The sequence below is a fragment of the Macrosteles quadrilineatus genome, unplaced genomic scaffold (assembly GCF_028750875.1).
Source record: "Macrosteles quadrilineatus isolate MER2022 unplaced genomic scaffold, UCM_ALF_1.0 Scaffold_1__1_contigs__length_201487025, whole genome shotgun sequence".
Taxonomy (NCBI): domain Eukaryota; kingdom Metazoa; phylum Arthropoda; class Insecta; order Hemiptera; family Cicadellidae; genus Macrosteles; species Macrosteles quadrilineatus.
In genome coordinates this window covers 153,968,028-153,991,910 of record NW_026542594.1, presented here as the reverse complement: position 1 = coordinate 153,991,910, position 23,883 = coordinate 153,968,028, and the positions used below count along the sequence as shown (strand labels likewise).

At 33.9% G+C, this 23,883-nt stretch overlaps 2 protein-coding genes across 3 annotated transcripts in view; one reads left to right on the top strand and one right to left on the bottom strand.

Moving 5' to 3' along the window:
- Window positions 1-15,255, top strand: part of LOC128987746 (inner centromere protein) — a 41,027-nt gene extending 25,772 nt beyond the window's left edge. For both annotated transcript variants that reach the window (XM_054408758.1, XM_054408766.1), the window contains exons 12-14: window positions 13,179-13,263; window positions 13,879-14,071; window positions 14,892-15,255. In XM_054408758.1, coding sequence (XP_054264733.1) covers window positions 13,179-13,263; window positions 13,879-14,071; window positions 14,892-15,079 — 466 coding nt within the window. In that variant the 3' untranslated portion in view covers window positions 15,080-15,255. The remainder of the gene's footprint in view (window positions 1-13,178; window positions 13,264-13,878; window positions 14,072-14,891) is intronic.
- A 3,769-nt stretch (window positions 15,256-19,024) lies between these two features.
- LOC128987730 (F-box only protein 11) overlaps window positions 19,025-23,883 on the bottom strand; it is a 37,057-nt gene continuing 32,198 nt past the window's right edge. The window contains exon 12 of the mRNA XM_054408736.1: window positions 19,025-23,413. Coding sequence (XP_054264711.1) covers window positions 23,284-23,413 — 130 coding nt within the window. The 3' untranslated portion in view covers window positions 19,025-23,283. The remainder of the gene's footprint in view (window positions 23,414-23,883) is intronic.

The following is a 23,883-nucleotide window of genomic DNA, read 5'->3' as shown; positions in this document are numbered from 1 at the left end:
GTCGCCATAGATGAAGGCTATACAAGCAGGCAATAACGCAACAACTTTTAGAGTTGTAATTATCGAGATGTTTCATTCACTCCAAGATGGTTCACTCCAAAAAGTATTTTACAAATTATTTGCCTGTTCATTCACTCCACTGTTCATTCAATCCAACGTGTACAGTTAGCTCTATAAGTAGACTAACAAGTAGGCCTAGAGAATATAATTTTTGAATTTCACTGTACATTTTATACTATATCAACAACATGTTTTATAATTAACTAGTGTCACTGTTGCTCGAAATCGAGCAATTGCTAAGTATTACAGGCGTTATTTTAAAACGAATAACAGTCATATTTTTTATGACTATAAAAGATTCGACTCAAAGATGATGGAATACTCAAGATGTACATAACAGATCGATATAATCAACATTTCTTGTAAATATCTTATCATTTTACAAAAGCTGATTTTGTTTTTTAGTGTATAACACACATTATTTCTATTTCTTCCCCTTGGTGGTGTTCTATGACTTTCCTATGTTTCCATAGTTTGCAAATTGTTTTTTTAATGATTACTAAGAAATGCAGCACAGTGTTAATTCAGTTTTCTTTTTAGTATATCAATTTATCCAGGCTCTCTCGTTTTTTCCCATTGTAATAATTACGCCAACCCAAATTCAAATAGTAACTATTTCATTTCAACCGAGTAAGTAAATGTTTGTGGCAAACTAACTGTTAAATTAGCAAACTTATTTACTGTTTACAATTAACATATGTTCTTCTTCTCACTTTTAATTTCTGACAACAGCTGGAGTTTCATAACAATATTTGTTTCCCATGTTAATCTTATGGAGAAATACGAAACTTTAAAGGGCCCCAGGGCCTCACCCTCTAATTATTTCCCTAAAAAGAAAGTTTCCTGCACAACTTCATGTTACGCTCTTTCCATTGACTATTGACACCAAGAACATGTAAATCGGTTCAGTAGTTTCGGAGGAGTAATTGTCACAAAAAACCTGCTTGCGTATTAAATAAGTACGAGGTGTAAGCCCGTCCTACGTACGGGAATTCAGTAGTCAGTTAAAACCGTGTACAATTCAGATCAGCTAGTTTACACATATAAAGACAAAGTTTCTTGCAGTTTTAATGTGAAAAATCATCTTGTAAACAAATGTTGTGTGACCAAATATGTTTTTATTCCATCATAGGCCTATACGATATGCATTTTAAATCCGATAATTTTACAATAAAACAGCAATTCTGCAATTTTTACGATGTGAAAAGCTTTGAAGTGAGATTTGCAGCCGATTCGCACAGACGCACACTGATTATAAGTAGCCTACAGTAGAGAGAGTAATAGTCAATTGAGAAGTGTATAGACCTAGTTAACGATACCGCCTTCCATAGCATACTTGCCTCTTCCATAATTATTATCACCACAATACAACTACTATACACAATTTCCAGTAGGTCTGAATAGAAACAACCTAAAATAAAACCATATTATCCAATAAAATTCACAGTACACATAATTTAACTTTGGTGTCCTAAAATCAAAACTAATCGTCACACCTATCCTTTGAATCAATTTCACTGCATTAATTGCTAAATAAATAAGCGTAAACAAAGAAAAGTAAAAACAATAACAGTTTGTTTTGAAACAGCTGTTTGGTTCAAATAACATTCATTTGAAAAAAAGAACTGGTCACATGTAGCAGGAATATAAAAAGTAAACACGCTAGTCAAGCTAATGACGTAATTGTCAATGTTTATTATCCATACCGTTATCAGTTCTATCCTTGATAATTACCCACCCTCATTGAATAAATGTACATCGTAATTTCCCATATTAGTTAATTTAAACTACAATATATTCAATATTCATAGTTGAAATAAAAGTGATATTTTCACGTTTTGGGGCGCTGATATAGTCGCCCCCAAACGTAACCACAACTGAACACGATTTCATAAAAGGATGGTTTGTCTAATTGCAGTATCCTAGGTCAATGTTGACGTTGTGTTCATCTATGTCATCCATCTGTAATTTGAACATCCTAGTATTTTACTATGTATAATTTAATTAATCTGCCATCCTCTTACAGAAGAATTGAACGTATCAATGCTTAGCATTACACATAATATAAATAAGTCAACCCTAAGTATGTCTTTACATTTTTATCCAAATGCTGAATTTGTGACACAAAAGCTGAATGTTTACAGCTGTTATGTTAAGCAAATTATTTTATGCCAAAAGCTAGTTTAAAAATCTTAGCGTCGGCTGCTAGACTTTTTAAAAATTAAAACTTAATTTCTAAAAAACTGGGACCCTAAACTAAATTTATGGCTTCGACATTCCCTAGTTCTCAAAATTATCTTTCTTTCAACACAAAAATCATGAAAATCCGTCAAGTGGTTGATTCAGAATCGTGAAATAAAAATAACACTGTTTGGTTTTAATATTATAGATAATAGATTGTTATCCTATGTTGGCAATAAGTAAACATCTAACCATGTGTTATTGTTAATAATTAGAGTTAAATAAGTCATCAACAACATTACACATTTTGTATCAATCAATTATGTATTGAAAAATAAATCTTTTCAAATTAATCAACCTTTTTCAATTATCAAAGTCAACAAAATACGCGTGCATACACAAGGGCACGACAAGTTATAAATCGAATTATTTGAATTGTTATTTGATCGAATGCACATTGGATTGAACGATCAGGATAATTTAAATGTATAATAATCTTAAACTTAAATTCCATATCCAAGATATAGAAGTATGAAAATGGGTCGAGTGGAAGAGACAAACTAACTCGAAAAAAAGTAAAAATTAATGCCGATGCTTAATGTCAAATCTGTGGTGCGTCCACCTTTAAGTTTAAGGCCAAAACTATGAAAAACCGGTTGGGTAGAAGAGCTAACCCTACGTGGAAAATAAAAACCAATAATTTTAATAGATGGCAATAATTGGTTTACCATCATGCATACATAATCTAATCATACGTAACAGCTGTTAATAGTTTAACAGCTTATTGTTATAGTGTTATTTAAATGAATTTTCTTTGGTTAAATGTTGTTGTTAACAATTTGTATTTGTGTTTAAAGTGCATTCCTTATGTTATACTCTGTCTGAATTTAATGTGCGGTTGAAGGACAAATTTGTTTTCCCCTGTTTTCTCCCTGGCCCCTGCCACCACCACATATTAGCCTACAGCTGATTCATACTGTTCATAATTTTACAACAGGTGTCACTTTGTTTACATTTTAGTAGTAAACAACATTGTGATTATTATGATGATATTTTGTGCAGTTTAATATTATTCAGTCTGGGTTTAATTGATTAGTGTTAATTATAAATAGCCAAAACAGTGCAAAACATAACGGGGGAAGGAAACAAATGCATTGCAGCACATAATATGGACTCCGAAGATTGTAATATAGAAAATATATCAAAAGATTATTGTAATGGATAATGCCAGCTACCATTCAAAACGACTTACTTAACAAAATTCCAAGTTCAAAATCAAGAAAGGCAGACATTGTGAAGTGGCTATCAGATAACGGTATTGAACACAATCCAGTCCACACAGTAGCAGAACTCCTTACCACCGTGCGGCAGCACAGGCAAGATTTTCCCCCACAGTACGAACTGGATGAACTTGCGTTGCAGATGGGTTTGAGGTTGTTCGCCTACCCCCTACCATTGTCAATACAATCCCATAGAGCTAATTTGGGCTCAAGTGAAAGGGGAGGTAGCGCAAAATAACACGTCTTTTAAAATAAAGGATGTCAGGAACCTTCTTGAAAATGTCATGAACCATGTAACAGTAGAAGACTGGAAGCAATGCGTAATTCATGCTGAAAATATCCAGGAAGAAGATTTTTTTAAAGAAGGACTGCGTGACAAAATTATGGAACCATTCATTATAAATCTGCAGGATGACACTGACTCTGGTGGCTAAGCGAAGATGATGGTGAACATCTACTTTCCAGTTATGAGAGTGAATGATGTAATGGAACGTTTCCAGTACTTTGTTAACGTTCACATTACATCTAACTTTTGTTAAATTTACATCATTGTGTTCATTTTGTGGTTTAATATATGTTTTATAAATAAAATTATATTTATGTATTTTTACGAGTTTTGTTTTCTATTTGGTGTGTACTCAGGCATATTGGGCTTTTACTATTAGGGATTTGAAATATTTATACAATTAGTAAACAATGAAAAAATGCAAAAACTTAAATATAGCTGTTTCATACAAATGGTTTAATTTTTGTGTATCTTTAAACATAACTCGTTCATTTAAATAGTATGATCAATTTGTTATGTTAGTTTATCCTCAGTAAAAGAAAATTATAGCAAATAATGTATGGTATAATAAAACAAGTTTAATGAAATGACTCCGTTGTTCATCATGAGTAGGCCTACTCTGATGTTGTACACTGATTATTCAGACATAAAGAGGATAACCCAATGGTTTTCATCCTGATCTGACCTTAGGGCTCCGCTAGAGACCTTGACAAAGTTCCCATTGTCGACGGTATTAAAATAATAACTAAATAAGAAGTGAAGAATCTCTTTAGAATTGTGAAACCAGTTCTCCACGATATTAACTAATTTAATAATGTATAGTTACATTACCTGAATTGAAATTGTATTTAAAACAATCCATCAAAAGCATAAAGCATAAATGTTAGCCCAAGATTATCTATATTACAACAAAACTTCTAGTGAAATTAAAATTAATACGTAGATTATTTATGTTAAAATAAATCTTCTTGTTTTATTATGTGTGTAGTTCAATCATAATAAACAAATGCTTCCTAAAAACCTGTCTGCAATATTAAACAGATGATTGTTACGGGTATTTTAGTGTAGAAAAGGGTAAATGAGAGGGAGATTTACCATAATAGGGAAATCATATGTTGAATTCCAACCGCACAATTATTTTAGACAGACTATAGGTGTGTTGTTCTAATGTTATGTGCTTAATCTGTACCATTAATATTTGTGAGTTAAGTGGTGTATGGATTTTATAAGCATTATTTGACTAAAGGCCGTCAAATATTAAAAACCCCGCCGTATTTAAAGGCCGTCGTATTTAAACCCCAGCGGGCTCTGTAGCTAGTTTACCATGAAGCGCATAACAGAACGTCCAAAAAATATTTGATTTATAAGCTTTACAAAATTGTTTAGAAAGTAATGGCACACTTTATGTTTTTCGCGTTAAACTTAATAGGTTCCGGGTGTAGGTTTTACCATGGGTACAGTGATTACTTGTTCCCGACTTAGTAAATTCGGTAAGGAGCAGAACCTTGGGAACGTATCAGGTTATCTATTTAAACATTTTTACATAAAACGATGAATTTAATATTAATTCTAAAGAAACTAGAACAGTGTAACATGTATATGCATTGTGAAGTTATGTAATGATTTATTCTGAGCTATAGCAACTGTTATGGCCCAGCAACTATGCCAGTAGCAAAAATTAAAGTATCCAATAGTCAATGATATAATATAAATAAGGATTTTTTTATATCTCCATCGTACTTGTAATAACAAGCTAGAAAAAAAAAAAAAGACGTGAGAGTTATTAAAACTATCACTAAGAATATTCCAACTCTAAAAGTTGTTGCGTTATTGCCTGCTTGTATAGCCTTCATCTCTGGCGACGCAATGCCCGCCCGCATCTTAGACCTTCCGGGACTCGAATCTTAGACCTTCCGGGACTCGAATCTTAGACCTTCCGGCACTCGAATCTTAGACCTTCCGGGGCTCGAATCTTAGACCTTCAGGGACTCGAATCTTAGACCTTCAGGGAATTAGACCTTCAGGGACTCGAATCTTAGACCTTCAGGAAATTAGACCTTCAGCAACTCGCATTTTATAATAATTTATTTACAAAATATACATTGTGTGCCCAAGGTCTAATCCCGCAAGGTCTAAAACAGTATCAGTGGATGAGTTTCTTTGCATTGACTGTACTCTTAGACCTTCCGGGACTTAGACCTTCGACATACTACCAGATTAGACCCTCAGCAACAAGTACAAACTGCAAAATGTGTGTCGAAGGTCTAATTAGACCTTCCGGGACTTAGACCTTCTGTAACACTCCCCAAATAAATAGTAAGAAAGGAAAATGTTTGAGTTTTATTTAATCCCTTAACCCCTTTAAATATTGACATACTAGGCCTACTAATAATCGGCAACCTAGACATCGCTTGCGTAATCCATTTCACTGACAGCGACAGCGCCGACAGCTGAGAGCTGAGCTGACACTGGGTGATAGGCAGTGGTGTAGGTGTGCGAGTGCGATGCATCGAATCCCGATTCGATCCAGCATGCATCGAAATCCCGATGCATCGATTACGTCACGATACAGCTCTACTAGTAAAAGGGATGAGTCGATTATCGTCATCGATACCACCGATACTTGGACATTGGTATCGGTACCAAGACTCGATTGTCAAAAGTCGATTCCGATGATACCGACAGGGATAAATATTTTATTTTAACATTTATTTACTGTATAGCTACAGTATTAGTTTTGTAATCACGGTTAACAATTTTCATAGCCAATTTAGAAACTATCTAGTTCAAAACAGCGACGGTGCCGGTGACATTGTTTAGCTTCAGCATTGCACAACACAATCTACGAATCTAAATTTCAAGATGTCAGACTCAACTCAAGAGACAACCGGCGAGCGAATGTCCCGCCAACACAAAATTAATTATACTAAACAATGTCTGTATCAATAAGTTAGACATTTAGATGTATTATTTTTATTTTTAGTACAAAATAAATAACCTAAACACGTCAAAATTTTCAGTTTAATAATCCCTGCATTATACGCATCATTAGAAAAATTATATTCAACCATTAAACTTTAACATCGTCGTATGGTTAGGCTTGCTTTATATTGCACCAAAAAGTAGATCCATATTTTGATCTGTACTATCTACTGATTAAAGAGTTTAGTGAAGTTTTAAGTGCTACTATAACATAATGTATTTATTGAAAAATATTATAAGCCTTAGTCCGTGTCGATTTTGTAAAGTTATAACGAATGGTGAATGTTGACAATAAAAGTATGTAACAACAGCTCTCATTGGTCAGGAGGCGTCAGTGCACTACCATGTCAGCCAATCGACTTTCGTGTTTCAATGGAGCAAATGACGATTGCTTTGGCATCGTTTAATGTTTTATTGTGGGTGGAAAGGGTATCGATATATATCGTGATTCGAGATCCGATATGTAGTACGTGTTTGTTTATAAATAATGAGTATTTAAGTATAAAAAACTAGGTTACAGACATGTTCAAAACTTCGATTGTTCCGATCCATTGTTGACACCCCTACACGGAGGTTATAGTGACGTCGTGCATAAGGGCCAGGCAGCAGTGTTTCCATTCGCGGGATTATTATCCCGAAAACGGGATTTTTAGACCTTGAGCGGGATTTTTAGACCTTGAGCGGGATTTTTAGACCTTGAGCGGGATTTTTAGACCTTGAGCGGGATTAAAACGGGATGCGGGATTTTCGGCTGTGACTACTATTTTTATTTTTTCCATTTAATTTTAGAGAAAAACTAACTCAAATTGATTAAATACTGTAGTAAAATATAATAGTGATGTTAAAACAACTTTATAAACATGATACATCAAGTATTATACTAGGTATTGTACAAAAATAATCATGCGGGATAAAACGGGATTTTTCACAATTTTAAAGCGTGATAAAACAGGATTTCTTGACCCAGTAAGCGGGATTATTGTTTTGGTCGTGTGTCGTGTGGAAACACTGCCAGGCAGGCCGGTTCACAGTGAATCCACTATGCCGAACCTTGTTCTTGGTATAATCGGGAACATAGTCAAACACTTTTGTTACTAAATAAAACTATGAAATGTTTGTTAAAAACACTCTTTTGGTCTTTTGGAGATTTTAGTCCCAAAACATAATCTTTATTATAGGCTAAAAGTAAAACCTATCTATTGCCATACTTTTCTCCACAGACGTCGACTTAGGCTATTATGCAATGTCTTTAAAAAATACCAGGGTTTCAGGTTTCAGTCAAAATACTTTTGTAAACATTGACAATGTGCTGTTTTAGCACAGTTCATTCCTTGACCACGATCGCTTTTACTCACTAGAGAAAAGACTCTCCTTACAAAATGTATTTGTAGGCCAAGATGTTTGTAATTTTTTTAATGTATAACTGCAATTGCTTTTAAAAAGAAATACAAAAACTGACAAATGACTTAGATTAATACTTAAAAAGTTAAGCCTATTTTGAGAGGAAACTTTATTAGATCTCATCATAGTCAAATTCAAACATTTACAGTATTTCAAAATAACACTCTTGTGTAATGGAAATCTGCAAGCGACTGAGGCCGAGGGTGAGGGAGGGCATGTGAACCAGGCTTTAGAACAAGGGCAAATTCTGCCAAACTTTCTCTTTTCCTCCCCCATGTCCCGTTAGACGGTGGGTGGGGCTTCACACAATAAACAGTTCATTCATTCACAGTAGAGAAGAGTTTTTGTGGCAGTGACGTATGTCTCTTGCCTGCTCTTCAAGTTCACACATCTGGACTTCTTTAAAACAATTATAAGTGATAATCTTTATTAAAAATAAGTGAAAAACTGTTGACATTTTCAAGAAAAAAAATTTAAGAAGTAAAAGTGTTAAAAATTTAGTTTGATTAGTTATTCTGTATTTCAAAAATATCCTCATTTATGATTATGTTTTCAGCTAGACTTGGTGACTTTTTCATAGTTAAACAAATTTTGAAGATATATAATTAGTGAGAAAATGTCATTATATAGGAAGTTAGTTTTTACTCACTTGGGGGAAAAAACTTACCTTACAAAGAGTATTTGTAGACCAAGATGTAGGCTACGTAATTAAAAAAAAAAATTATAAACTAATGAGTTAACTAAAACAGTTTCATGGAATTTCAAATAAATACAAAAACTGAGAAATGACTTAGATAAATACTTATAAGCCTATTTATAAATTAGAGGAAACTTTATTAGATCTCATGCTTTAGTCAAATTCAAACATTTACAGTAGGCCTATTTTAAAATAAACACTTAGTTCCATATTTTTGCATTTTTTTTTCAATTAATAAAAAACCTTTAACACCAAAATATAAGTTTGATACACATACATATTGTGTTTTTTATATGGTATAAAAGCTTTTAACCCTTTCCACTCGGATTAGTTGACCCCTTGTTGTCCCATACGCTTGCATTTATTGCCATGCAAAAAAACATGTTTTAAGTTTTGTGTACATATACTGACTAAAATAAATTATTTGTTGTACTTGAGGGCTTGATTCTTATTCAGCATAAAATTGTACACAAGTAAAACAAAATATCAAAATAAATATACCCATAAAATATTTTTTGTGTGGTCATAATATAAAAAAAAGCAAAATAAAATGTACAAAATATTTTTTAGGAGGCTTTTTAAAAAACGTTAACACATTTTCAGGATTTGTAAAACACTTTATCAACATTAGATATCTAGTTGTCAATTCAAATCAGCCATTACAAGAAGGATTAGGTGTATTTTTAATGAAAAAATGCATTTTCAAACTTAGATTTTTTGGTGATTTTGGTCGTCATGGTTACTATTTACACTTCTCTATTCTTTAATCCACAGCTGACTAAATAAACTTACAATTATTTTTCAAGCTACCAAAGACATGTAAAATGAATAAGGAAATCATTAAGTTTGTATTCAACACAAATTCAAAACATGCAAACACTATATAAAAGGGATTTATTAATAAAAAGCCGATGCTGAAAATGTCGCGGCGGCCGCGACATACGAGTGGAACGGTCAGACTTGAATGTCGCGGTAGCGGCGACATACGAGTGGAAAGGGTTAACCAGGTCTATTTTTGGTGAATTGAGAAATGCTTTGTTCGTAAAAATGAAGATGTAGGTTTTTTGCCACAGCTATATGTAAAATAAAATTGTTGATTTTCTCGTGAACTACTCGACTCGACTCGACTCGATACTCGAGTATTAGGGCTAATTACTCGACTCGACTCAAAAAAACACTACTCGCCCATCCCTACATTTAGGCATATTCTTATCTCAAAAATCCTTTCGGGCTCCGCCCCAGTGGGTCTGTAGTTCCCCATGTTAACCTTATGAGTATTCATATTTAAAGGGAATTAAAGAATTTACTCAGCTGTTTCAACTTTACAAGTTGGTTCTATTATATGCAATAGCATTAAAAAATTATAAGAAGGTTTCCCAACAGGGTGCAGCACTATTATTATTTTGTTTGTGCATATATGACAACAGCTAATTTGATTATATTGAATTTTAGCCTCCTGATCGCATTTAAACACTATAAATTGGTGTAAAATACCTGCATTTATGCGATCCTGTGTTGTAGCTGAGTTGCTACCGGTTTCAACTCACATTGGAGTCATCTTCAGGCAGTTATAAGATGTCTTCTCGCTTCATTCGAAGGTCGTCAAATGGATAATAAATAAACAAAACACAAACACGTACACGGACATAAAAAAGAACATTTAAAGCTGTAAAAATACTGAAAACGGTAGGCCTACGGGACACGACACGACGTGATCGGGCGAAGTCGACGTGATCGACTAGTCTAGACAAAACTTTCGCCCGATCACGTCGTGTCGTGTCCCGTAGGCCTACCGTTTTCAGTATTTTTACAGCTTTAAATGTTCTTTTTTATGTCCGTGTACGTGTTTGTGTTTTGTTTATTTATTATCCATTTGACGACCTTCGAATGAAGCGAGAAGACATCTTATAACTGCCTGAAGATGACTCCAATGTGAGTTGAAACCGGTAGCAACTCAGCTACAACACAGGATCGCATAAATGCAGGTATTTTACATTAATTTATAGCTAATTTGAACTAAGCAGCAACAAAAAGCTGTGATACACAATGAGAACTGTCAAAGTAGGATTGTTTACAGTTAGGTTTTAGTTTTTAATTTAACGAATAATTTGATATTGTGCGAATGTTTGATAATTTTTTTTTCTATTGTTTAGGTGCAATAGTAGAAAATTATGGCAATGGTAGATGTGTTATACTATATCATACCGTAAATTTATGAACCAAATTTGATCAAACTATGTCCTCCCCCCATTGCAAACGCAAAGCTTGAGCATAACTGCAATAAGCATTTTATACTTATATGCCAACCCCGTACGAAGGACGGGTGCTCTGCTAGTAATACATAAAATAAACACAGTGGAACACATCATACCGTCAAAATAATTTTTTACACGTTTTTAACTATGCGGATATATCCGCTACCCGTCCGCGGATGAGTAGAAATGCAGCGAATACATCCGCCACCCGTCTTTGAAGATATGACCATGACAACGTTAGGCAATAAATAAAGAACAATATGTAAACAATAAACAGAGACAACGTAATGTTGAGCGCGAAACGTCGAGGGGAGGAGTGTAGGAGGTGTGGTAGGTGCGCGGGAGGGGGTGAGGCACAGGAGAGGGGTTGGCAGGGGAGTGAGGGGGAGAGCGCAGTCATGGAAAGAGCAGGAAAGTGGCGCCTTGGTATCGTGTAACATTGGGTTACTGCTCAAGCACCTGCCAGTCTGTCTGAAGAGAAGGCGGATATAACCGCTTCTCGTCCGGAACATCAAAAACCATATGCGGATATATCCGTCACCCGTCCTTTATCGCCAAAGACTTAGGCGGATATATCCGTCACCCGTCAGCGAAGGGTTAAGAGTTAATTTGCCTTAAGGGCTAATAAACGTATGTGGGTTTTTAATTATTTAAAAATATCCGTTATTTTTATTTGCTTTTACAACTTTCATTGGGCTTTTCTTAGTCGCCGGGAATTTTGTACTTTTTAGCTGCGAAAACCGGGGAAAATGCGTGAATTTTGTTTATCGAATCTGCCAGTGGCGGATCTAGACCAGTCACAAGGGGGGGGGGGGCGAACCTGTGGGTCTGGGGGGTTCGGGGGTACCCCCCCCCCGAAAAATTAGTGTAAATTAAGTCTCCAAAATGGCAGTTTTATAGGGTACTATTTCATTGTGCAAAGTTAGTGTGACAAATTATTTTATGCAAATGAGTATGCACTACTGTATTACATGCAGTAAAATAAATATATTATGTATGCCCGAGGGGGGGGGGCGCCCTCCTCTGGATCCGCCACTGGATTCTGCTGACAACACTGTTACTGTAGACAAGTAATTCAGCACACCTAATGCGTCTTTTAAATTGTATGAAGGTCATCCACGAAGTAACTGCCGTCTGAGCGTGGCATGATAAGTAGTGGGGGTAGCACCAGAGGTGCCCATCCCCCCAAAACCTATGTCGCAGAATCCCCCAGAATTGTTAAACCCTTGCCAGGAGGTAAAATGCGAGTGCCCTAAAATTGTTTAACTGAACTGCAAAATTATTGGGCTTTCAGCTTTTGAATGGAAAAAGTACCTTGATTAAATTTGATTTATCTGCACAAAGGCAGTTTCCAATCACAGGTTAAATCCTGTCCAAAGTGACGGGGCAAGGGAAGCGACCCTGCTTAACCTCATATGCCAGGCGCTCACTTTGAGATAACAGCTCTGTTAGTTTGCTCCCATCTTAAAAAAAATTCAAACTTAAAACTGCCATAACTTTTTATAGGGATAGGATTAACTAGATACCTCTAGTTAAACCTCTAGTTTAACTTCTAGTTTGTGCCATTATTTTTCTTTTATCATGAACTTTACAACCACTATAAATAGGGGTTTACATTTGAAAATTTTGACTTACACCCAAACTACCCCTTTTGGGGGAGGGGGGTAAAAATTTTCATTCACCAAAGAATTCCTTTTTGGTCATATAAACATTCCCTCTCCTTGAATATTATAATTTTATCTCTAATAAAAAAATAATATGGGGGTGTGGGTCTTTTGAGACACTTGGTATATTTTTTATGTCATGTTGCATTAACTGAGGTTTTCAGTTATCCATCGTCTTCCCCACCCATTACCCCGGACCATCGAGGTTCTACTGTACTTGCACAATGTTTACTTACTACATACAATCTTGGGTATTAGGAGGATTACTGTATATCAAGAGGTCAACAAATACAATGTTCTGGCAATATTAGTACAAGTACTATAACCATGTTCAACAAAGATAATACATTTAATTTTTTTGTTATATTCAAGGTTAGCTGAAGCTGAGAAGCTGAAACTTCAAGGAGGAAAACTTGGCAAAATAGCAGCGGTGAACAATGCAAAGTTAAAATTACAGGTGAGCAATTAGGCAGAAGTTGTATGAGCAAAATCTAATATAGTTTTTTTCTCAATTTCAGTTTGATAGAGGTAATAGTATAAAGCTCATGTTAAAATATGGCAGGAAGAAACATATTATTTTAGAGGTTGATTTTCATAAACAATAAATTATTGATGTTCTAGTTGTCAATATAGGGATGGACAAAAATTTCAGGAAATCTTTAGGAAAATATATTCCCAATCATCAACATGAGATTAAATTTCATTCAGGAATTTCTTGGGACGGAATTTATTTCAATTGTTGACAATCAAGAACATTGTTATTGTTGTTGTAACGTATGTATACATTTATTTGAACGAATTTGCGAGACAGCATGATTGCACTATGCGAACTAGGTTTTATGGAGTCAAAATTGGTTTGTCCCCAATACAATTTTGCTGCATTTCTTTCTGAACTGTTTTGTAGAGCTTAAAAAACGAATAATTTCAGTCTAACAAAGCGTCGTTGTACATCTAATGGTTACGGAAAAACCTGTACTAGTTACTTAGTTTACTATATCTGTAACTGATTATATCTTGTATATAGACTTGTGAGAAATATCAAAACCGCTTATGTTTGTAATATTGCCTTTAGCAAGGGACAACACCCTCAGAAAAGCCGAACTCAGCTCAGCCTTCAAACTGTTATGAAATAACTCCGGCCCGAGAAGATCGACCTTTGCTGCCTCCCAAGAGTGAAAATGATTATGGAATTGATGATGCTCACAGTGGAGACTCGAGTGATGATGAAAGTCAGCCAAGAAAGATGATACCCTTATGGGCTCAGTGTAAGTAGCCTATGTATAATATTTGTAACTAATAAAAAAATGTTACATTTATTTCAATTATTAAATCAATTCATGGTTAACTTTTAGTTTACCCAATTAGCCTCATTTGCCTACATTCAATGTACTACATTCCTGCACAGTAGATTTGTTTTAACAACACAAATTTTAATTAAGAACCAACCATTCATGGATACTACTCGTGCTAATGCTTGGTTTCTAGATTTTAAGGTACTGGAACTTGTGGCTACTGGAGCTATCATACATAATATAAGTATTACTTCAACCCTCAGCTTCCAAATTTAGTTTAGAATTTTTAAAGTTGGAACCAATTTTTGATCCTGCTCTGGAATGAAAAATTACATTGAATGATCAAATTATTAATTGAATTATTGAACATTCTTTGATTGCAAGCAAAATTCCCCTAACATGGTCACCGCCATCATACTGACAAACGACCTGGCGTTCAGGGGCACTCCCATATTTCTAAGGGTATAGTGCCACCTTTTGATGTTTTTGTGTGCTGAATATGCCAGAGTAAAGTCATCGGCACAGACAAGCCTCATCGAGCGGCTGAGTTCATACAGCAGTATACATTAAATCCTAGTTAATGTTCTGGATGTAGTTAATAAAAATGAAACATTTATTATTACTGCCAAATCATAATAGGTCAGGTGCTTGGTCACCCTTTGTAGAACTAATCAAGAGATCATGCTCAAGGTGACTACTGTAGTTAAATAACATAACAACTGATTAACAGCAAGGTCACAAGAGACCTAGCCAAATACACTTTTGAAATAACCTGTTTTTTTTAAATTTGCAGCCAAGAATCGTGAACGGCTTTTAACAGTCAACAAATACATTCCCAAGAAGGCATGGGATCTTTTCATGGAATGTGATCCGTGCCCTGACATTAACAAGATATTTGCTGGCAACCCCATCAAGAGGAGGATTCGGACGTCAAGCGCGGTCTGGCGAACTCCTCCCAAGTATTCTCGTATCGCCCCCTGAGTAACCAATAAACCACGACTCATGTAACATCCTTGAAGAAAATACTTCGCACATTAAAAGTTTTGCTACTCATCTGTTTATAGTAAATCACTGATAAACAAAAGTGTATTAACAGTGTACTGTATTTTTATTTGCAACTTGTTTTATGCAATAAAGTTTTAGATGTGATAATTGAACTATTTATAAATTATTCAATGTAATAGGCGCTAGATTGTTTCTTAAAGTACCTACTGAAAAGTCGCTTAAGAAATAACTTTTAGCTGTACATCCTTAATAGAAATTGTACAGCATCGTTCATTTTTAGTAGGAATTCACTGTTTGTGATTAAGTTTATATTGCTTTACTACATACTAGATTTACTTAATGATCAAATTTTCAGATAATTCTTCTAGAAATTATTTACAAACAAGTGTTTCATTAATAAATATGTTAAAGAGAATGTTATGTAGAGTATTTTAATACCGTGGATGAATTTTATTGATACGGTTTCAATTTAATAAAGTTTACACAGTATGTTTATAATATAATCCTCTTTAATTATTATAAAAGTGCATTTATGTAAACCCTTTGTCATTATTTTAAGTTATTGTTTTTGGCCTTCCAAAACTCGTGGAATGGTAAAGCTTGCTGCAATTGTTATATTTACTAGGTGTTTGTAATTTGAAAATAAAACTTATATTATTTCTAAAAGTTTTTGATGACTTTTAGCACAATTTTATACCGATAGTTCTCAGTTTAACTAGTTGAAGTTCAGCAGAGGGCTGCCATATTAACGACCAAAATCGGGAGTGTAGCACAACGTCCAATGATATAAAATCAGTGTCACAACGTTCAAAATATAATTTTTGAGCTGTTTTACAAGGTCCAATATAAAATATTTGACTGTTGCACAACGTCCAAAAAAATACAGTAACAGCAAAAAAAAAAAATAGTCTTTCTTTTCATGGGATTGGATTCTACTCTAAAAAAACTTGGCAGTTACGCCACATCCAAAGCCGCTGCCAGTTGCACAACGTTGATAGCTCACTGCTGTTGCAAGATGTCCAGAGCTCCTGCATACACAGCAAGTAATTGGTTAAGTTAAGTTTGGTTGTAAAACAATAATCACAGTGTGCAGGTGCTCTGAACGTCATGGGACAGCGCTGAGCTATTAGACATGGTGCAACTGCTACTTTTTTAAGAGTGTAAATTGTGCTGTTTCACTACGACCAAAACTTGTAGAAAGACTATGGTTTTTTGCAGTTACTATACTTTTGGACATGGTGAGATTTGGACGGCCTATATATTTTACAGTCAAATATTTTATATTGGACGTGAGCAGCTCCAAAATTTTATTAGACGTGCAATGCATTCCCAAAATAAAACTAGAGGATATTGTAAGCAAAACATTTAATTTTAATATAGTATAAAATTATTGTTTGACAGATATATTTTATAGCTGGCAGTCATTTAGAGTTGAAGAAATGTCACATTGCAGTTACATGGTTCACAGAATATAGAGTACCTAGCCACAGGGGGTAGCGGATTTTTATCCCCCTGGGCAAACGTGACGTCACAAACCAGGGGGTAAAATTCCGGCCGCAAACTTTTGAGTTTCGCGACATCAGTTCGATGGATTAAACGCGGAATTAAAAGTATATTTTCAGGGTTGTGAATTTAATCAGAACACCAAAATTATAAAAACCTCGAGTGTTCGGGCCGGATATTTACGCCCTGACCAGATATATAAATTAGTGAGAATGGTTAATTCTCTTTATTCAGTTTTAATTTAATAGTAAACATTTTATTGTTAAGTAGCCTATCTTAATTTATTTGTAACATCAACTAATTGATTTTTTTTAAATTTAGAGATTCGAGTATCAGGATTTGATCATTGAAGCTAACTGATAGTTAATATGATCAAAATTAAACAGCGAATTCTGTTTACTTAGTTGAGATTACAAAATAAATAAATAAAGATAGGCTACTTAATAATACAATTTTTACAATTAAATAAAAATAAAAATAATAAAACCAATCATTCTTAATAATTTCTATATCCGGCCGGGGAGTAAAATCCAGGGGTAAAAATCCGGCCCGTACATCTTCAGTTGTCTAAACGCTAGTTACATGAACAGGGGGTAAAATTCCAGTTTTTATTGCTAATCTAATTAATCATGCTCTGTCTATTTTCATTAGACTTCCAAATCCGCGGGGGTAAAATTCCACCCGCAAACAAACTTTTGAGCGCTCAGGTTACTACGTCATAGTGACGTCAGCTTTGGCCAGGGGGATAAAATGCTGGCGACCCGCCACTGAAGCACCACACAATGCTAATTTAATACCTATTTCAAATGCAGTTTTTTGGTTTTTTTTATCTTGGTTAAGAAAAACAAATTACTTATTAAAATAATTACTTGCTTATGATTTCATAAATATTCAAAATTTATACTGACTTCAACTACGATTTGTAAATAAGAGATTTACTAAAAAATTTGAATCCTTTTAGTTTGGTGATGGTGATTGTTCTTTCCAAACAGTTTAAATGTTAAATTACAAGGAGAACATTCAATATAATACATTTTTAAAGACCTTTTAAAAGTAGTCTGCTCTTTTTGTCTTGATCATTAATGTGTAGCGAATTTTCTTTATTTTCATACATTTGATATTTTTCACATTTCATTCATAACAGCGAGATGGTTTTATAGCGAGGATTCATCATTCATTGGACAATTTATTGTACAGTTGAGAACTATTTTTTTGTTTGTTTGAAACTTTTTACTAATTAGTAACCTCTTTAATCTTACGACACAAGTAGATCTTTTGATTTAGGCACTCGAGGCAGTGCCTTGATTTCTACGATTGGCGTAAAGGCTAATTATACTAGTTGCTTACACTACTTTACCTATGACCGTTTACTCTTTCTCTTACTTTTTCAGGGAATTGTTGCCAACAGTACTGTCTCAAGGCACAAATAGACGTAAACATTACTCATTTTATAGCAATACTGAACATATTGAACCAGTTTTTACAGATTTACAACATTCAAATCAAAACAAACAAAATCAAAGTACCTTAAATTGTTATGATTATCCTTATTACTTAGTTAAAGTTCTTACTTTTACATCGTCTATTACACTATAATTTTTTAAAGTCGTTCATTAAACCTTCCTACAACCTAACTGATGGTTAACAAATTGTTTACAGTAAGGAAAGCGGAAGCCAAGAGATCTAAAACTGGATTTGACTATATTAGCTGATTCGTTGGCGTAAAAAAAGCATTACAATTTTACTTATTTTCTCTCTCAATCCTTGAACCCCATTGGTCTGTTACTCTACCACATAGTGCTGTAAAGTAAGTAAAAAATGTGGTAAAGTGAAGCTTTTCGATTCTAAAAACTGAATTGAAAAGGCTAGTTAAAAAAATTGTCGTAGGTAATAGTATATTACGTTACTAGTCCTGAAAATAAGTGTTTACCGGACGAGTGTGGTCGTTCCCGTGCGAGACGAAGTCGAGTACGGGATTACCATACGAGTCCGGTACACACATTTTGGACGAGTTACGTACGATAGTTTACGCCATACTACTTAATTCGTACGAATCCTTATATATTTCAACCAACTAAAGGACTAAACATCACCAGTCATGTTTTTGTTTATAACCAATCATTGCCACGCAAATACAGTATAATCAGCTGATTGGTGTCCGGTAAAACTCATTGCAGAACAGTATTACGCAATGAAACCCCATTTGAATAAGCTGGCGGCAAACAGCTGTTTTCTGGACTAAATCCTTGCGTGGGAAGTTCGTCAAAATAATGTAGTGTGGCGTAAACATATTTTCCAGTGAAGGAGGAAGGTTGATGGCATACATCAAACAGTACTTCTGCAAAATAAATAAAGTTGCAACAAATCTTATTATACCTCAGTATATACCTAATAGGTTTTAGGAAATAAAGTAGAATATTAAGATTAATTCAATTTATTATGCCAATATTCTAAACTGTGTTATTCTTAAAACTTTCACAATGTACAGATCAAAAGAATAAAATTAATTTACAATACACAATTATTCTGAAAAATTAACAAAATTGATAACAAAAATCGCTGGAAACAATAATTAATTTACAAGTTTGTAAAGTACTCGGGCACTATCCACACCGCTGGGATATATTATATATCTTACATGTTCAAAGAAGGAAATTTTGCCATACATGCTATGTTTTGATAGTAAAGGTTTCCTTAACTATATCTAACCTACAAATTGATTTACAATGCACAAAGGATCACCATGGAGTTATAATAACTACAAAATTGGAAGCAATGAAACCTAACTGTAGCAAGAAAGAAACATTTTTCAGTTATTGGTAATCAGATTACCTAACTTCATAAAAAAATTGCAAGATTTGACTAATAATACATGCAGTTTAATGTTGCTGACATTCCATACGGGGATGTTGTTCAATGGAAACTAATCAATGTTGTCCTCACTGCTAAACATCACTATAAAAAACTGTAGTTGACCTTAAACCAGAAATAAAAGCAAAGAAGTCATCAATAAAAATGATTCATTTTGCTGTTTCAAAATATTTGCATACCAGAAAATTATATTTTTAATTAGACGATTAACTAAACCAACTATGTATATGAATTATTTAGTGGTTCTAAATGAGTTGTATATACTGTATTTAATTGAAATCAACTAATGGAAGGAATGAAATGAAGTATGTATTAAGAATATTCTATAATAAGCAATATTTAAAATAATCAGAACCTTGTAAGTTTAAAAATCTGACTTGGCTGACGTAGGAACTCCCTTGGTAAAAGTAGCATTATTCCCCAAATGCAAAATTAAAATTGCCAATGAGACACTGACAAGCTTTATGTATTTTTGTTTGTTTAATTGGATAAGTTAGAAACAATGAAAAATAATTATAAATTGAGTTTAAGACCTGATATTTGAACATTTTAAAGCTGTCCTTTGTTCTGATGCACTTTCTGAGTGATCAGATATATATTTTTCGCTACACTACTGTGATACCTGTTTTTGTTATATATGTTCATTACCTATGAAAATTCATCATTACATTACGCAAACAGAATGTTTACTATGCAATAGTAAGGTAGTAGTAATTTCGGTACTATATTTTTCCTACAGTTACTATAAAGAATATAAGTAATTAGTCTTTCAAACACTAAACAACACATTTAGGTTAGGTTAAATCTAAGCATTGAACGAAAATAGAATGTTAACATGAAACAACAGGTTAATTTGTAGAATCAATACTCAAAGGCTGTGAAACCCTGCAGCAGCTGATCGTAGTCGTAGTATCTTCTAAGTGTTACCAACTTAATTTCAAGCACACACATATTATAATCAGTGCAAGGAAGCCTGCTTTGTCAGGTAACTGTAGAAAAAAATTTAGTTTTGCCTATTATATGCTTGTAGGAGAATATAAAATATTTCATCTGTTAGTTGACAATTTAAAATTTGTTTACAATTATATTTCTCAAATCAAACTAACCAACACAGTAGACTTGTCATACCATTGTAAAAAACTGAAGCCTGTTATTCATGTCTAGTACATATTGGTGACACTGGTCACTAGTATCGGTGAAAATATGCTTATAATATTTCAGGGTTAATTTAGTGATTTTTGAAAAAAAAATTACATTTATAATTGCCATATTATTTTTATGGAAAATTGTAAGGGTACATTTTGATCAAACTTAGCAAACTTATTTATTTTATACTAAGCTATTAATATTTCACCAAGAAACACTTTATTACTGTCACTGTAGCAGCAAACCTAGGTACTTGTTAAACCTAATGTTATTTAAATAGATTTATTGGAAAACAAATCAGGCAAATTGAAATTCACTTAGTCTGCAGGTGCAGAGTATTTAGCTAAATGACATTTTTAAGTACCGGTAGCTGAAATTTAACAAAGACAAGAAAAATTGTAAACAAACATTTTACAAAAAATTGCAAATAATAAACAAGAACACAATCCTATTGGCACTGGACGGAACTAATAATAAAAGTGTCTTCAGCTGATTCTTAAGGATGACCAAATCTACTACAAGGGAGTAAGTTTGATCTATGTTTTGGTTTAATCCGAGAAGTCAGTAGCTTTTTTAAGGTTCTAAACTGGACCCAGCGGTCCCTGATCATTGGACTTTAAATAAATAATCTTGGCTGTTGAAAAAGCTGATCTTAGTCAGTAACAAAGCTACACAGATCATCTCTCACTATTCTACACTCATCATTCACCACTCATATTTGGGATAAAATATGCACCTAGTTCGTCCACATCTCAATTGATAATAATGATTATAGGCCTTATATAACATGTTCACTTTGAATGCCTAAAGTATACCTCCTACTGCCTGAGTATAATGTAAACCCCGTTACAGGAGAACTCCAATCATCCAAATCAATTGGGACTGTAACACATTTGGACAAACAAAAATTTGGTTAGTTTAGTTGGATTATTACCGAAATTCAGGGCATTTCACAGAGTTTGCCGACCTTTAACTATTACGATCGCAGAACGCATCTACAAAGATTTTGTGATCAAAAGATTTTAGCTTGTGCTCCGATTGAGGATGCCAATTATGATTTTACGTGACCGCGTGAGACAAAGACCTAGAAAGATATTCAAGATTTTCCTGCAATCGCGGATAAAGATGACGTTGTCTCTATGACCGCGGGAGACGATTATGATGTCTACAAGACAGCAGAAGATGTGCAATATTTCCTGTGATCGCGGAACACGATTATGAGTTTCTATGACTGCAGGAGACGATGATACATGGCCACGGAATATATTTTATATTTTGCTGCGTTTACAGAAGACAATGATGATTTCTATAACACTGCAGAAGGTGTGCAAGATTTTGCCGATGACGATGAAAAACAACTGTGAGAAAGGGATTTTGCCACAATAACTTTTTATGTTTTGTTTTTTTTTTTAATTCTTTCTACAAGCGATTTGGATTATCGGTGATTCAGATAGTTTCAGTTTAACGGCAAGTAAAAATTGACACACAATAGTAAGTCAGTCAGGTGTTAAGGACCACCTGACCACTTTTAAAGTTTATAATGTCTTCTCTAATAATAAAATTAACTTTGCTATATAGCTATATACCAGTGGGTTGTTCAGCTGTCAATAATAATTTATAGAACAAAAATAGACAGCAACACTTGTGGTATTACCCATAGAAAAAAATAAACTTTCTAACTGTTGGTTGCTTAACCGATAGATCAAACTATCACAACCACTCAACAGAATGAATTAATAATCACACTATGTCCCTCCCTGCCAACAAAAAAATAGTTAATTAATATTACAAATAAAATATAATTAGTACTTTCTCTCTGAGCTACAGTATCTTAAACAAAAGAAGTAAAGAGGTGGATTTCAGATGAAAATTTCATTTGAAATAAATAAAAAATGGAATACATATGTAATTTGATTACTAAAGTCAACATATTTTATTTGTTTAACAAATAAATAACAATAAAACATGCACACCCAAACTCACAACTAAAAAGAAAAAAAAAATAATCTTCAAATCCACCAGGATCAGGATCTTTCATGAAACAAAATATTGTTAACTTGATTTTGTGATGCTTAAACTACTAACTAAAGAAAGACAATATTTAGGGAAACGTAATTTAAAGAATAGTTGATCTTTGAATGAAATGGGTTATTTAAAAGCCTCCGCCATGATATCTACAACTTATTTTGATAAAATCTTCACAAATTTTATAGTTGAACCTAACTCCATGATAGAAATACAATTTATGGCACTTGCGTAGCCCTTGTTAGTAGATAGGCCCTCAATAGAAAAAGGTTTGTTGGCACACCGATTTCAGAAATGTTTGTGCCAGTACATCGAAATACATATAATACAAGTTTAATACAATCTAAATATACACATACAAACACAACTTAACATTTTAATTAAATATGACGGTACGAGATTATCGTATTTACATAAACGCCGCAGTGGATAATGATCATTTAGTATAACAAGGGTCATGCCATTCTGACATTCAAGAGTCAACCCTCTGTATAAATCTATACGATAAAAAAATACAAAGGTGACAAATGAGGATTCGGGGATTATTGATCTACTACAATGTTGTGCTTTGTATCCACTTTGTGGCATCAGAAATGTACAATAGTATAAATAAAAGGGGTGAGTGGTGAGAGAGTCTAGTTGACCATGAGTGTGTGAGACTCCATGGGAGCAGCAGAGTCATACAGTGTGTCTGTGTCCTGTGTAGGCTCTCCTTGCAACTGACACTGGTTACTGAGGGTCCCGGCTCCACAGTCACAGAAGAATCTGTCAACACACCCAGATACATTTAGATCATGTGTCTTCCTCAATGCACTGCAATAGCAACAGTCAAGAATACAGTAGAACCTCGATAAAAAGTCACCCTTATACAAAAAACGCATAGAAAATCAACGCAACACCCGCAATACAGGAGCGTGTTGTTTAATTCCTTTTGCGAAGGCGTTCTTATTTAATGAATTATTTGTATGTAAATATTGCTTTAATTGTTTAATTTTTGTTTTGTTTTGGCATTGCAAATGATGAGAAGTTTTGTTAAGAGTAAGCAGTGTGAGTAACATGTTTTACTACTGTAAACATAGCCAAAACAAGTCACTCCAAGATCATTCTAAAAAATAACACAAGTTTGAAAAATTGTTTCTTCCTACTAATAAGACTGATGTTTTAGACTGGTAAATTTGGTATTTTTGTAGGTCTGAAGCTATGTAGGGCATATACCTTGTAGTTTTTAGGTCTGA